The sequence below is a fragment of the Peromyscus californicus genome, unplaced genomic scaffold, assembly GCF_007827085.1.
Source record: "Peromyscus californicus insignis strain IS unplaced genomic scaffold, ASM782708v3 Scaffold_19__1_contigs__length_69161282, whole genome shotgun sequence".
Classification (NCBI taxonomy): domain Eukaryota; kingdom Metazoa; phylum Chordata; class Mammalia; order Rodentia; family Cricetidae; genus Peromyscus; species Peromyscus californicus.
The window spans coordinates 61,454,080-61,470,061 of record NW_026294491.1 but is presented as its reverse complement, the minus strand read 5'-3'; the positions used below and the strand labels follow the sequence as shown (position 1 = coordinate 61,470,061).

General features: G+C 52.7%; 1 protein-coding gene across 1 annotated transcript in view; it reads left to right on the top strand.

The window, feature by feature from the left end:
* Positions 1-6,175: 6,175 nt before the first annotated feature.
* Positions 6,176-15,982, top strand: part of Ttbk1 (tau tubulin kinase 1) — a 45,567-nt gene continuing 35,760 nt past the window's right edge. Inside the window, 5 exon segments of the mRNA XM_052745478.1 lie at positions 6,176-6,292; positions 9,684-9,845; positions 14,354-14,501; positions 15,066-15,139; positions 15,370-15,510. Coding sequence (XP_052601438.1) covers positions 9,738-9,845; positions 14,354-14,501; positions 15,066-15,139; positions 15,370-15,510 — 471 coding nt within the window. The 5' untranslated portion in view covers positions 6,176-6,292; positions 9,684-9,737.

Here is a 15,982-nt window from a genome sequence, read left to right as displayed (position 1 = left end):
GAAGAGCAGCCAGTGCTCTTAACCTCTGAGCCATCTCTCCAGCCCCTGTTTTTGTTTTAAGATTCCTTTTCCTTTATGTTTGTGAGCATTGTGCCTGCGTGTATGCGTGTGTACCACACATATACAGTCCCTGAACAGACCAGGAATGGGCAGTGGGTCCCCGGCACTGGAATTACAGGCAGCTGTAAACAGTGCTGGGAACCGAACCTGAATCCTCTGAAGAGCAGCAATGAATGCTCTTTACTGCTGAGACATCCCTCCAATCCCTCCTAGTGTGTGGGGTGTGTGTGTGTGTGTGTGTGTGTGTGTGTGTGTGTGTGTGTGTATATGTGTGTCTGTGTGTGTGCATGTGTGGGACGTTTGGGATGTGTGTGTGTGTGTGATGTGTGTGAATGTGGTGCATATACCTGGTGATGTTTGTGTGGTATGTGTATATGGTGTGTGTGTGTGTGTGCGTGTGTGCGTGTGTGTGTGTGTGTGTGAGAATGTGTGTGTGGTGTATATGTCTGGTGTGTGTATGTGTGAATGTGGTATATATGTGTGATGTGCATGTGTGTGCAGTGTGTGTGATGTGTATGTGGTGTGTGTGTGTGGTATGTTGTGATGTGTATGTGGTGTGTGTGTGTGTGATGTGTGTGTGTGTGTGTGTGTGTGTGTGTGTGTAGGTTAGAGGACAACTTGTGTGGGATGCTTTCTCCTTCTACTATGTGAGTTCCAGGTTCCAACTCAGGTTGCTAGTTTCATAGCAGATATCTGTACGTGCTGGGCCATCTCACCAGGGGCCCATATTATGTCTTGTAGTTCTCCTTTAATAGACAAATTGGGACACATTTTTAATGTGTCTGTTTTGTGTAAGACACTCAGTGGCACTGAAGGAACTATAAAAAGGAACGTGAGCCTTTGGGGTCCGTTTGGCTTTGGAAAGACCGAGCCCTAGCTCCAGAATGGGAAGGAGGGTGGTAGCCAGTGCCGCGATATGGCTGTGCTTTGAGCGTTGGAGCACTCACACGCCAAGAAGCAGAGACAAAGCCCGTGGAGGGTTCCTTCCAGTTCATCTCCACGTTTTTGCCATTGACAGCCAGACTGGATGTGTTCCCTGACGGGAAGAGGTAGCCAGATGTAAACCTAGAAAGCTGGACTGGCTATGGTCAAACAACGGGGTCAGGCAGTGCAGGGCCAGGTGTGTGCGAAAGACAAAGCAGGAGCAGTGGACATGACATTGGCCCCAGCTCCCCCCTTGTCGAGTTCCAGGCCACAGCGAACCAGCTCAGGCTGAGCTGGCTATGTACACACACACACACCACACACACACACATACACACACACCACACATACACACACATATACCACACAGACACACCATACACACACATACACACACACACACCACACACACACACACCACACACATATACACACCACACACCACACACACACACACCACACACCACACATACACACACACCACACACACACACCACACATACCACACACACACACATACACACACATACACACACACCACACATACACACACACATACCACACAGATACACCATACACACACATACACACACACACCACACACACCACACACACACCACACATACACACACACCACACACATATACACACCACACACCACACACACATACACACCACACACCACACACACCACACATACACACATACCACACACACACACATATACACACCACACACACACATACACACCACACACACATACACACCACACACACACACACACACACGCACCACACACACATACACACCACATACACACACACATGCACCACACACACACATGCACCACACACACACATACACACACACACACACACACACACACACACACACACACACACACACATACACACACACACAGAGGGCAGAGTGAGAAATCCATGGGGCTGGTTCACAGTGTTTGACACCCAATAAAAAAGGTCTGGGGCTGGAGAGACGGCTCAGCAGTTGGGAGCACTGGCTGCTCCTGCACAGGACATGAGTTGGTTCCCAGCAGCCACAGGGCAGCTCCAGTTCCAGGGAATCCAACACCTGCTTTTGACCTCTGCCAGCACCAGGCATGCATGTGGTACTCAGTCATATATACAGATGAAATATCCATACACATAACGAATAAATAAATAAAAATTAAAAATAAGTTAAAAACAAAACATCAGCTCATCTGTTAGAATAAATTTTGTTAAAAGAAAATTGTGAGCCAGGTGTGGTGGCATATGCCTATAATCTCTGCCTTGAGAGATAGAGGCAGAAGGATCAGGAGTTCAAGGCCAGCCTCAGCTACATAGAATATCTGAGGCCAGCCTGGGCTCCATGAGGCCTTGTTTTAAACAATAACAGTAACAAAGCAACAACTGAAAAATCTACACCAAAACCACAGAGAAGTGTCGACTGGGTTGTGAGGGGGTGGAAGGTATGACTTAGAAGCTATGAAGAAAGCATGAGACTTCTCAGAGGATTCAAAAGGAACTCCATATGGACCGGGGATCAAAGCTATGGGTGTGTGTACTAAAGAATCTAAATCAATAGGCTGGAGAGATGGCTCAGCAGTTACGCACACTGGCTGCTCTTCCAGAGGACCAGGATTCGATTCCCAGAACCCGCATGGTGGCTCACAAACTGCCTGTGACTCCAATTCCAGGGATTTGGACCTGGTTTCCCTCGGGCATCATGAGTCTGCACAGATTTACACGCAGACAAAATAGCCGTACGCATAAAATAAATAAACTAATTCTTTTTAAAAGGCATTTAAATCAGAATTTCTAAGCAACACATGCACTGCATATACTTTTCAGTGCTATGCACAGTGGACAAGCAGGAAGTGACCCAAGCGCCCCGTAAGAGATGCGTGGATGAAAAAAGATCTCAATTAAAAACAGCTGGTAAGCCGGGCGGTGGTGGCGCACGCCTTTAATCCCAGCACTCGGGAGGCAGAGCCAGGCGGATCTCTGTGAGTTCGAGGCCAGCCTGGGCTACCAAGTGAGTTCCAGGAAAGGCGCAAAGCTACACAGAGAAACCCTGTCTCAAAAAACCAAAAAAAAAAAAAAACAGCTGGTAACAATGACAGAAGAACAAACAAGAAAACCAAACCCCAAACGGCAGCAACAAAACCCGAGCAGCAGCTCCTAGCCACTGAGCCCACCCTCCAGCCCACCCTCACCACTGAGCCCACCCTCCAGCCCACCCTAACCACTGAGCCCACCCTCCAGCCCAACCTAACCACTGAGCCCACCCTCCAGCCCACCCTAACCACTGAGCCCACCCTCCAGCCCACCCTAACCACTGAGCCCACCCTCCAGCCCCAACCTAACCACTGAGCCCACCCTCCAGTCCACCCTAACCACTGAGACCACCCACCAGCCCACCCTAACCACTGAGTCCACCCACCAGTCCACCCTAACCACTGAGACCACCCACCAGCCCACCCTAACCACTGAGTCCACCCACCAGTCCACCCTAACCACTGAGCCCACCCTCCAGCCCCAAGACCCTGGACTTTTGTTTTATTTTTTTTTTAATTTTAAAGGTTGAAAAAATGCTAAGTATGGAAATAAACAGAAAAATATATGACCAATAGTCAGATGATAAATTAAAATTAAATTACCCAGAAATTACTCAGAAAAAGAGGTTAATAGATAAGGGCATTAAAACAGTTGTAATTATTTCATACTTTGAAAGTTACAAGAAAAATTGAACATGTTACGAAATGTAGATGATCTGGGAAGCAGAGGATCAGGGATGTTCCCCTGGGGCCTTGAGCATGCAAAGCAGGCATCCTACCACCTGAGCTATGAGCCGTAGAAAACTTTTTTTTTTTTTTTTTTAAGACAGTGTCTCACTCTGCAGTGCTGGCTGGTCTGGAACTCACAGACATCTGTCCGCATCTGCCTCCCCAGTGCTGGGTTAAAAGTGTGACCAGCTCACTGGCCTAGAGTTCTTCTTCTCATTCTCCTTCTCTCTTTCACTCTCCATTCTCTTCCTGTATCTCTGTTTCTCTCTGTCTCTCCTGTGTGTGTAGTGTGAGTATGTGTGTATCTGAGTGTGAGTGTGTGTATCTCTGTTAAGTGTGGGTCTGTGTGTATCTGAGTGTGAGTGTGTGTATCTCTGTTAAGTGTGGGTCTGTGTGTATCTGAGTGTGAGTGTGTTATCTCTGTTAAGTGTGGGTCTGTGTGTATCTGTGTCTGTGTGTGTATCTCTGCGTGTGTACCTGTGTTGTGTGTGTCTCTGTGTCTCTGTGTGTGACCTGTGTGTGTGTACCTGTGTCTCTGTGTGTATCTGTGTCTGTGTGTGTGACCTGTGTGTGTGTGTGTGACCTGTGTGTGTGTGTACCTGTGTGTGTGTACCTGTGTCTCTGTGTGTATCTGTGTCTGTGTGTGTGACCTGTGTGTGTGTGTGTGACCTGTGTGTGTGTGTACCTGTGTGTGTGTGTATCTGTGTCTGTGTGTGTGACCTGTGTGTGTGTGACCTGTGTGTGTGTGACCTGTGTGTGTGTGTACCTGTGTATGTGTGTGTATCTGTGTCTGTGTGTGTATCTGTGTCTGTGTGTGTGACCTGTGTGTGTGTGACCTGTGTGTGTGTGTACCTGTGTATGTGTGTGTACCTGTGTATGTGTGTGCATCTGTGTCTGTGTGTGTATCTGTGGCTTGGCCACAGGCTCCTTTACACACTGCCAGCCGAAGTCCTGCATTTGATAGAAAACATGAAGCAGTTGTCTTTTTCAATCTGCTTCTTCACTTAACATAATGATTTCCAGCGGCATCTACATTCCTGAAGATGCCATGATTTCATTTATAAAGTGTATTATTGTTGTTATTAGTATTGTGCGTGTGCATGATGAGTGTGGGAGTGTGTGCTAGGTTGCATACATGCTTTAGTGCATATGTGGTGGTCAGAAGACAACGTTTGGTGGTCTAGGGTTAGAACTAAGGTTGTCGGGCCTCTGAGGCAAACACTGCCCACTGAGCCATCTTTCCAGCTGTGTGTGTGTGCACACGCATGTGCCTGTGCACACAGGTGCACTCACATACGTGAAGGCCAGAGAATTCTCCTCTTTGATTGCTTTGTGATAGAGTGTCTTCTTTCACTGAATCTGGAGCGAAATTGGCCAGCAAGCTTTGAGGATTCACCTGTCTGCTTCCCCGGTGCTGGGTCTGGAGCCGCGCACCACAGCTCCTGGCTTTTCACCCGGGGTCTGGGATCCAAACTCGGGTCACTATGCCTGCGCAGTGAGTGCTCTTGCTCCATAGGGCGCTCAGAGAGAGCAGATGAGTTAATGTGTCTGGCAGGTGTGGCTACTGTTATTATTGTTGAGGATGCTCCCTCTGCATTTGTGGAGGATATAAGCAATGGGAGAAGGAGCCGAGAGAGGCAGGGCGCAGAGTATACTCGGAGAATATTGAGTAATCCCATCTGTCAGGAGAGTAATAGCCTGATGGGCTCGCGTCGGAAAGAGTTTTTAATGTCACAATAAAGAGTGTGTATCTTATTTGGTAAGCAATAAGAAACAATGATAGAGTGTATCAGCAGTTGGAAGAAAGGGCCAAAGAAAGAGAAGGTAAACCAGGAGAGAAGCATATGATGAGGAGAGGGTTCCAGGTGAGGGGTGGTGTGTCCGAATGTGGGACGGTGTTAGAAGAGACCACGATAGAGACGTATGGGGAGGATGGGTTCAGGTAGAGGAACGGGCTTAAGAGGGAAGTACGACGGCTATGTGGAGGATGGAATGGGGGTCAGGTGAGGCTAAATGAGTAATGGGGATATTCTGGGAAGTGGGGGAGATAAAAGGTGATGGAGACAGGTAAGGAGCCTGTGGTCAAGTGAATGGTACAGGTCAGTTAAGAAGACCCGGCAGCTCTTACGGGACCATCTGAGAGTGCTCAGGCAGGGTCTAGGGGGGGCAGAGTGGAACGTGATGTCAGAAAAAACGGCAGTGATGTAAAGGCTGGGGCGGTGGGGCGGTGATGTCAGGGCTGGTGCTGATGCTGGCGGCGCAGTGCATTGTGGGCAGCTCCCCACTCCGCTGCTGCTGCCGCCGCCGCCGCCGCCGCCGTCGCCCGAGGAGGATCCGGGTCGGGCCGGGCCGGGCCGGGATGGTCGGGGTCGGGAGGCCGCCGCCGCCGCGGGAGAGAGCGGGCCGCCCAGCGCCGCACTGAGCCGCCCCCGCCCCGCCCCGGCCCCGGGGGATGCGCCGCCCCGTGCCGCTGCCTTCACCGCCGCAGCCGCAGCCGCAGCCGCAGCGGACACCGAGCAGGTGAGGCGGGGCGGGGCCAGGCGGGCGGGCCGGGGGTCCCTTCTGGGGTGCATCGGGCCTCCCGCCGGGCTCACCTCCAGGGCTCGGCTCGCATCCCGCAGCGGTCTTCGGTCTCCGAGGCTGCCATCGGGAGCTGGGACACTGGCCTACACTGGCTGGGCCGCAGCCTGAGGCCTGGAGCCGCTCCCTGCCCCCGCACAGACCCACCCTTCCCAGCCCATCCCCCGCAGCGGCCCCTCCCCAGCTCCCTCCCTGTGATTTCCCTCCTCACTCTCCTGTCACCTCTGACAGGTCATTCAGCGGTCTCCAGACCCCCTCTCTCATCCTCAGACCCTCCCTTCCTCCCACCAGCCTCCCTTTTGACTCCCCAGCTGTGTCCAGAAGCCCCTCCCGTGGTCTCTTGGGGTCACTCCGTTCCTGCCACCACGATCTCCTCCCGTCTCTTGTCTTACCCCCTCCCCTCATCCTGTCTCTCTGACAGGCCCTGTTCTCTGCACTCTCCTCACCTCTTCTCTCCTGTTCTCATCCTCCTCATGGCCTCCTCTCTCTTTACCTGGCCTCTGAGATTCCCACACACACCTGCCTCACACCTTGCACAGCCACACATCAACACTTCTGCTCCCAAACCACAATATGCTCCTAAGCACTTAGTGCTCTCTCTCCACTTACCCCACATTCTCGTGCATGCACACAGCCATGCCTTCACACACACACACACACACACACACACACACACACACACACACACACACACACACATACACACACACACACACACACACACACACACACACACACACACACACGGACCTCAGAGGGCAGTAATCAAGCACCCAAGCTTGTCAACCCAGTCTGGGATAGCTGGGGTCCACGGAGGCATCCTCTGGGAAGGGTGGTGGATAGGATGGCCAGTTCTCCCCCCACCCCACACCCATTCCTTTTAGACTTTTCCAAGTATCATCTGTGAGCAGCACACAGACTTTCCTCATCCGCCTACAGAGCCCACCATACAGGACTAAGGCCCCTCCAATTGTTCAACTTTTTAAATTATAATTTTTTTTCCAGTACTGGGAACTGAATGTAGGGCCCTGTACTGACTTGTTAGGCCAATATCTTGCCGTATCTCAATCCTCCCCTTTGGATTACATTTTATTTATCTTGTGTGTGGAGGGTGTATGCCTGCCACGGCACACATGTGGAGGTCAGAGGACAAGATGCAGGGAGGGTCTGGTTCCCTCTGTTCTTCACATGGGTCTCAGGAATCAGACTTGATGGTGAGGGCCTTTTCTCACAGAACTGTCCTGGCAGGCCCCCAGCCCCCTTTTTATTAAAAAGTTCATTTTTGGTGGTGTTGGGAGTTGAAGCTGGAGCCTTGACCGTGCTGGACATGTGCTCCACCACTGAGCTTCCTCCCCAGCCTGAATTTAACTCTTTTCTTTCCCCCTGTGCTGGGGCTGGGGCTGGGGCCGTGGCCTCCTGCACATTAGGATTAAGTTCCAGCCGGGCTCCAGCTGAGGCTCCTCCACACAAGTTTGATTGCTTCTCCAGTCTTTTTTGTTTAGTTGTTTTCAGCCAGCGTATCTTGTAGCCCAGGCTGGCCTTGAACTTGCTGTATAGCCAAGACTAGTCTCAAATCCCTCATCCTCCTGCCTCACCTCCAGAGTGCTGGGATCCCAGGTGTGTGGTACCAAGACCAGCTGCCTCGGTCTTGTCCTCGACCTATATTCCGGAACCCCACCCCATTTCCTTCCGTCTTGCCTTTGTCGTCCCTGACTTCCGAACTCCTGAAGGCCCGTAGACCTGGCGTTGTACGGATTGGAGGAGACATTTCAGCTCAGTCATTTCCAAAAAAGCTAAAAAAGAGTGACAATGGAAATGCTTTCTCTTCGTGTCCCACGGGAACACTGTGACCTGGAGAAGATGTCTCAGGTCCTTCACAACCCATCCTGCCCTTATCAGGATGTCTAGACACAGGACCTGAGAAGTTAGCCCTCTAAAGGAGTGCCAGGCTCATGGAGTAACTGTAATGTCCTTTTCCCCCATTTACAAAGAGCTTAGCTACAATTAGTAATTGTAGTGTCCCACCCCATTTACAAAGAACTTTCCACCTCTCCTATGCCCAGTCCCCAGGCTGAATGACTCCCTTCACTCCTGTGTTGGCTCTCCAGCGTCATGGTTAGTGTGGCAGAGAGCACATAAAGTATCTATAGATGAAAGATGAGAAGAAAAGATGCTGTTTCCAAATCCTGTGCTGGCTTGGCAGAAATACCAGAAAGTCACCTTTATTGGCCCCCTCTCTACACATTCGCACACAAAGCAAGACATGTACACTCATACAGAGGGGTACATGAACACAGGCACACACAGATGCACACACACATGTTTCTTTGGATAACATACATCTTAGTACCTCTGAAGGTTGGGATACTAGTTCCAGTACTCAACTTCTATCCACCTAAGCACATTAGAAGCTGCACTCCTCCAGGCTGGCTCCACATAGAGGTAGAAAGGGGCTTGCTCACCCCCACCTACCCAGACTGTGGTTCTCTATCACTCTCTGCCTTCCCTCAGACAGCACCCACTACTCTGCTCTCTCCCAGTTGAGTTTGGCCCTCGTGGAGTAGACACTGGAGTGTCATCCCTCTGAAATCCATGGCTTGAGTCCATGGTCTTGTGTTCACTGTTGGCACACATCCTGGCTTCCCAGTCTTGTGGCTGCCAGCGGGGCCAGCGTCCACTGAGGGTGGTGGTCACCTCTCAACAGTCCAGCTGCCTCCATGCCACCCTCAAGGGGCCATTGTGCATGTCCTTGTTTTTCTTGATGGTCACATCTCTCTGGTTGGCTGGGTGGCCAGTCTGATGAGGGTATTCCATGGCTTACCCATGCTCAGCAAGTCTTCCCTCTCAGCCAGCCAGCAAAGCACAGCTCCACAGGAGTTGTGTGGCCCAGGCTAGGTGGGGACAACTGGGACCAACTGGGACCACAGGTAGTGAGTGACTCAGGCTTGTCATTCTTGGGTCTCCTCCTAGGATTGCCCCCTGGCTAGTGCATCTTCCCCTCCTTCCTTTGGAATGTCTCTATGGTAAACGTTTCCCCCATGGCTTATTCACACTTCACTGCCCTCTCCTGTTTTCGTCCTGTGTGTGTCCTGTTGCTGATTTTTCACACTTCCCATTTGTGGTTTATATTACCTCCTTTCCACTGACCTCCATCACCAGAAGTATTTCTCCCAGTAACTCCTTGAGCATCAGAGGCCCCCCCCCCCAACCCCACTCCACCCCACCCCGCCTTGGGAAGGATGCCTGCCAGCAGGATGGGGCTCCTTTCCCCAGCTGTCAGGTGGTCTAGGGTGGCAGCCAGGCTGTTCACTGCCCTTCCTCACTCCCCCAGGTAGATGGCCCACCAAGGGCAGGCCCTGCGGACACCTCTCCGTCCGGCTGGCGGATGCAGTGCCTAGCGGCTGCTCTTAAGGACGGAACCAACATGAGTGGGGGAGGGGAGCAGGCCGACATCCTGCCGGCCAACTACGTGGTCAAAGATCGCTGGAAGGTGGTGAGTGAGTGACCTAGCTGGGCAGCGGGAGGGGTTTGGGAAAGGAGAAGAAGAGATCTGGAGACTCCCTAAGACTGGTGCCCTTGGAGCCCTTACCCTAAGTGGGAGGTGTCCTCGAGCTCGTTTGCATACCGCTCAAATGTTATCTTTGCCCACACATTCTCCCAGTACCCTCTCTCCAGCCCGGCTCCCTCTCACCCCTGCCCGGGCTAGGTCGTGCTGGTCCAGCTCAGCCTGAACGACTCCTAGGTGGATGTCTAGGTGCGAGCTGCAGAGCCCGGGTGCGGAGGAGGGTGGTGGGGGAGGGGGCTCCTTCTCTGCCGCACCTTGGGGAAGGACATTGAGTGAGCATGTGTTCCTCCGCTTCCGCAGAGGACGGAAAGGCTTGGGTCTGGGGAAAGAGGCCCTGCGGGCTGCTCCCACCGCATCCGCACTCCATCTTCTCCATCCACCCTCCTCCCTTCCCGGGTTCCTGCGGCAGGTGCAACACGCCGAGACTCCATCTCCCAGCGTGCCCTGTTCCGCTAACCCAGGACTTTGGGCTCCTTGGCCTGCTGGGAGTTGTAGTCCGAGTTTATTCGTGGCGGGGGCGGGGCGGGGCCAGGGGGAGATGATATCCTGGGGTGGGAGGGGTTCACGTAAGGGTCCGGACAGTGGTTGTGTCTGGGGAATCAGACCTACTGTCAGTCAGCCTCGTCCAAACCCTTTTTTCTCCATCGTTTTAAAGCATCCTGGTGTCCCCTTTATTGTCGGGTGGGATGATGATGTAGGATGGTATAGTGTGGGAAAAGTGTGTGCGGCTGTGGGGTATGCACAGAAATGGGGATCCAGAGGGGAAGAAAGAACCATAGAGGTCAGATGTTTTCACTGTGTACAGTTGTGGTGTTCGCGTGTGCGCGTCCCTGGGCTTTGGTGTGGTGCGGCTCAGCTTACTAGGGGTGCTGGGTTGGAGAGGAGGGTGGGGCCTGGGTGCCGGCGGATCTCCATGGCAGCAGTCCCCCGGCCGCGCAGGTCCCCTAGAGGTCCACGGAGAGAGGCAGAGTAGCATTTTCAGGAATTGGGAGTGGGGGTGTTAGGAGATTCTTAGGGCCCCTGAAGCGGGATTCCTGAGAAAGAGTAACTGGACAGAAATGCAGGAGGAGCCGGGGCAACCAGAAAAGGAAGGGGTGTTTGGCAAAGTGAGAAGCGCTCCTTCAAGACCCCCGGGTCCCTGGCACACGAGCTTGGTGTCTGGCAGATGGGAGGCTGAATAACATTTGTACTGAAAAGGCAAGAAAAAGACTGTTCACACACACTGAGTTTAGACTAAAGACCTTGTTGTGCTCTGTGGAAGGGCGATGGGAGTGTGCAGGGAGAGAGATGGCAGAGGGAGTGGCGGGGGCTGTGGGGGAGGGCGAGTATGCCAGACCTGGACTGTCCTTAAGGCTGTCTCCTGCTCCTTCCCCCGGAGAGCTGGAGACCAGGTGCCAGATGCAGCCAGCCATTTTCAGGCAGGGATGGGACTGATGTGTGAGTGTGGGAACCGGGAGTCATGGACCAGAGAGGCGCTGCAGCCAGGAGAAGCGGGGTCAGCGATCTAGGAAGAATATTTAAAAACAGGAAGTTGTAAATAAATGTCTTTGTGCTACAAAATAAAATAAAATAAAAACAGTAAGTCGTTCTTGAGGGGTGATCCTTGCAAGCAGCATAGCAAACAACAGCAATAAAAATCCTAGTGTTTGTGCTGTACCTTTTAAAAGATAACTTATTTGTTTTATGTGCATTGGTGTTTTGCCTGCATGTGTATCTGTGTGAGATGTCAGATCTTGGAGTTACAGATGGTTGTGAGCTGTCATGTGGGTGCTGGGAATTGAACCTGGGTCCTCTGGAAGAACACCAGTGCTCTTAACCGCTGAGCCATCTCTCCAGCCCCTCTTTCTTGTTCTCAGAGGCTGTGAAGGTGCCCTCCGGGGGTTATCTCAGGAACTGATGTTAGATACGGCAGTCACCAGCACACCTGTTTCATAGGTGTGGTCAGCTAACTTGCCAGTTTCATGATCAGAAGACAGGCTGAGGTCTGTCTGCCACATGAACACAGTCAGTATAAATATCAGCCCATGTGAGACTTGGGGCCTTAGGGATGAAAGATCTTTGTGACTTGTTTCAATCCAACTCTCTCTCTCTCTCTCTCTCTCTCTCTCTCTCTCTCTCTCTCTCTCTCTCTCTCTGAGACAGGGTTTCTTTGTGTAGTTTTTGGTCCCTGTCCTGGATCTCACTCTGTAGCCCAGGCTGGCCTCGAATTCACAGAGATCCTCCTGGCTCTGCCTCCCGAGTGCTGGGATTAAAGGCATGCGCCACCACCGCCCAACTCAATCTGACTCTCTTATTGAGGAGAAAAAGCAGAGACTCAAAAGTTAACAAAATGTAGATAACTTTAGGTTGTCCAGAGTGGGACCAAGAGAAGGGTGTCTGTGCCAAATAAACCCAGGCTCTCTTGTGTTGTGTTTCTTCTCTGGTTTAGGGAGGTCCTTCAATGGGGGTTGGGATCGTTAAAACACACAGAAGCAGAGAAACGGGGCCTGCTAAGGGTCCGAAGGGTGTTCTCTTAAGGGGCTTTGAGCAGGGGCGCCTTGTGACGTTCACGGGCCCTGGGCACTTTTGTCTCATGACACCTCCTTTTATTTTTATTTTTATTTATTTATTTATTTATTTATTTATTTATTTATTTATTTATTTATTTATTTATTTATTTTTTGGTTTTTCGAGACAGGGTTTCTCTGTGTAGCTTTGTGCCTTTCCTGGAACTCACTTAGTAGCCCAGGCTGGCCTCGAACTCACAGAGATCTGCCTGGCTCTGCCTCCCGAGTGCTGGGATTAAAGGCGTGCACCACCACCGCCCGGCCGACACCTCCTTTTATAACAGGGTACTAAAAATTGCATTTTTATGACACATTGTTACAGAGAGTAATACATTCATATTCTAGACCGAGATTTTCTTTTTGGTCTAAAAGTTCATCTTTATCTTTTGGTTGTGAGCCTTGCCTTCAACGGCTGAGCCATCTCTCCAACCCCACTTTTCATGGATCCCAAAAAATGTGAGGGGCCTAGTCACTGTGGCCAGTGGATGAGAATGCCCTCATCGCAGAGCAGAAGGAAAGGATGCTGGCTGAGTGAATGCCAGCAACCAGACCCCTCCCTAGGGATGGGGAGAGAAGTAAAGGAGGTTCAGTTTGGGGGAAAGGCCAATAGAGAAGCTGGGCCCCGGGAAGCTGGGAGCCGGGGAGCAGGCGTTAGGCGTGTTCCCACAGCAGGGAGTCTGATGGCTTGAGTGTCAGCATCCACACTTACGTGCTCAGTGGTCCACATCCCGTAACCTATGGCTCCTACACCGGTAGGTTCTGTCTCCAGCTGATGCAGTTTGGAGAAAATGCAGCCCAGTTATCTACTAGCCGTGTGGCCTAGCCAAAGCATGGCAGGCCCTGGGCCTTGTGACTGTCCCCGTGTGCACCACGGGGAGTCAGGCGACCCTCCTCCCTTGTGCTGCAGAGCCTGGGACTGACTGTGGTGAGGTCTGTGAGCCCCTCACGCGCCTACCCTGTCTGTCCTCTGTGCTCACACGCAGCTGTAGAAGGATGCGGACTAGGCTATTGTCTCCCGAGGCTAGAGCTCCCCGGAGACAGGCCGCTGTCTCGAGGCTGGGTCCTTCCCACCTGGTTGTTAGGTGTCTCTTGTCACTAGCTTCCATCAGAGTAAGGTGCTGCCCGCTCCTTCCGCCCTCTGCCCTTTCTCTTTCCGTGTTTCCTCCCCTGCCTCAAGAACCTTCGCCTTTCCTCACAGTGCTGGCTTCTCTTCTGTCCTTTATTGTTATGACTGTTTTTACATTTATCGAAGTGTGCTGTGGCTTTGTGTGTCATGATGTGTGTGGGGAAGTCAGAGGACAGCATGAGGCAGTTGGCTCTCCTTCCATGTGGGTCTTGGGGATCAAACCCAGGATGTCAGGCTTGCAGCAAGCACCTTTACTTGCTAAGCTCCTACCCATGGTGTTCCTCCCTCTCTCCTTCCCCCTCCCTCCCCTTCTTTGGAGACAGGGACTCAAATATCCCAGGCTAGCCCTGCTATGTAGCGCAGGCTGGTACTGAACCTTTACCTCCTTCTCCCAGTGTGCACCACCGTGCCTGGTGGATGTGGTACTGGGATCGAACCTGGGGCTTCTTGTGTGACAAGCAAGCACTCTGCTGACCAAGCTACACCCCGGCCCTGCCCTCCAGATGACCCACAATCTCTAGAACCCTGTGTCATCAGGGCAGTCTCCATGTCTGCCTGAAGCCGTGTGTCTCTTATATTCTGCTCCTATTTAGATACCTGTCCGGTGCCGTGTGTGTGTGTGTGTGTGTGTGTGTGTGTGTGTGTGTGTGTGTCCTCTCCTTCAAGAATATCACCTGCCCATCAGTGGAGAATAGAGTCAGCAGAGGTGGGCTGAGGAGCTGTCCAGCTGGATCCCTGAGCACAATTCTTCCCCTCATCCACAGCTGAAAAAGATCGGGGGCGGGGGCTTTGGTGAGATCTACGAGGCCATGGACCTGCTGACCAGGGAGAATGTGGCCCTCAAGGTGGAGTCAGCCCAGCAGCCTAAGCAGGTCCTCAAGATGGAGGTGGCTGTGCTCAAAAAGCTTCAAGGTACCACCCTGGGGCTGGGGCGTGGGAAGGAAGAGGTGATGGAGCCAGGGGCTGGGAAAATGATGAGATCAGAGGCTTGAGTGAGGAAATGTAATATGGTTGAGGAAGAAGGTGATGGAGCCAGGATCTAAGAAAGATGGGACCAGAGGCTAGGAGAGCGACGGGGAGTGATGAGGGAGATTGTCGGTGATGGCCAAGTGAGGTGGGTCATGGCTTACAGACAACAGTGTGACCAGAGCGTTAGAAAGAAGGTGGGACCGAGGGTGGGAGTTGCAGGGCTGTTACAGAGGCATTCCGGGAACCGGGGCTGGAACAGGATTCGAGAGGGTGCCAGAGGGGTGGCTAAATGGCTGCAGGGTCAAAGCACTTCAGATTCTCAGAACCCACATCAGCGCTAGGTGGGCATGGCACACATACACACCACACACAACAAAGTGGTGTGTGTGTGTGTGTGTGTGCGTGCGCGCACTGGGGTGGGGGTAGGGGGGCACACCAGAGCCTGTCTTTGGCTGGTGAGGAGGAAGGAATGGGACTTGGGAGGCCCCTGTTTTTTGTGCCCTTCAGGGAAGGACCACGTGTGCAGGTTCATTGGCTGTGGCAGGAACGAGAAGTTCAACTATGTGGTGATGCAGCTGCAGGTGTGTGCCTGGGACCTGTCCACCTGCCTCTTTCCCCGAGAGCTGGAGTGTGACTTGGGTGTGGCATGGGGAAGGGAAGCATCGGTCCCTGATGGGATGGGTAGAGGGTAGGCACGACCCTTTGGGGGCAAGGCTGTCATAGTGGTGGTAGCTGGGATGTGGCAGAGATGAGTCTTCCCCCTCCCTTTCCCGTCCTATCCCATCTCATCCATCTCGTCCACCCTACCCAGGGCCGGAACCTGGCTGACCTGCGCCGCAGCCAGCCGAGGGGCACTTTCACGCTAAGCACCACACTGAGGCTGGGCAAGCAGATCCTGGAGTCCATCGAAGCCATCCACTCCGTGGGCTTCCTGCACCGTGACATCAAGCCGGTGAGCAGTGTGCCTGGGCGCTCCTGTGGGGCCTGGCCGCTCCACTCCAGTGGTTGAACCTCAGGAACCTCTTCTACTTAAACACTTCTTGATCCACACCAAACCCCATCTCCTCGTTCTCACCTCTTGGCCATGTCAGGCCCGAGTGCCCAGCACTCATCTCTGTCCATTCTTCATCTCTCACCCACGACCCTCTGTAGTCCTTCAGTCTAGAGGTGAGGAGGTCAGGGGAGGCCATCTTGGATCTTGGTGCTAGAAAAGGAAAGTAAAATCCTCTCATTTAAAAGGGTCAAGAGAGAAGTGTGGGAAGGCTGAGTGGACGGCCCCAGGGCACACAGCAAGAAAGGTGCAGGGCGGCTGATTCTGAGCCGGCAGCCGTACCAAGCCCCGCTGCCCCTTTGGGAGCTGAGGATTTAGAGCAGGATGGAGCAGCGCTCGAAGCTGCTCTCTCACCGGTTCTGTGATTCAGAGA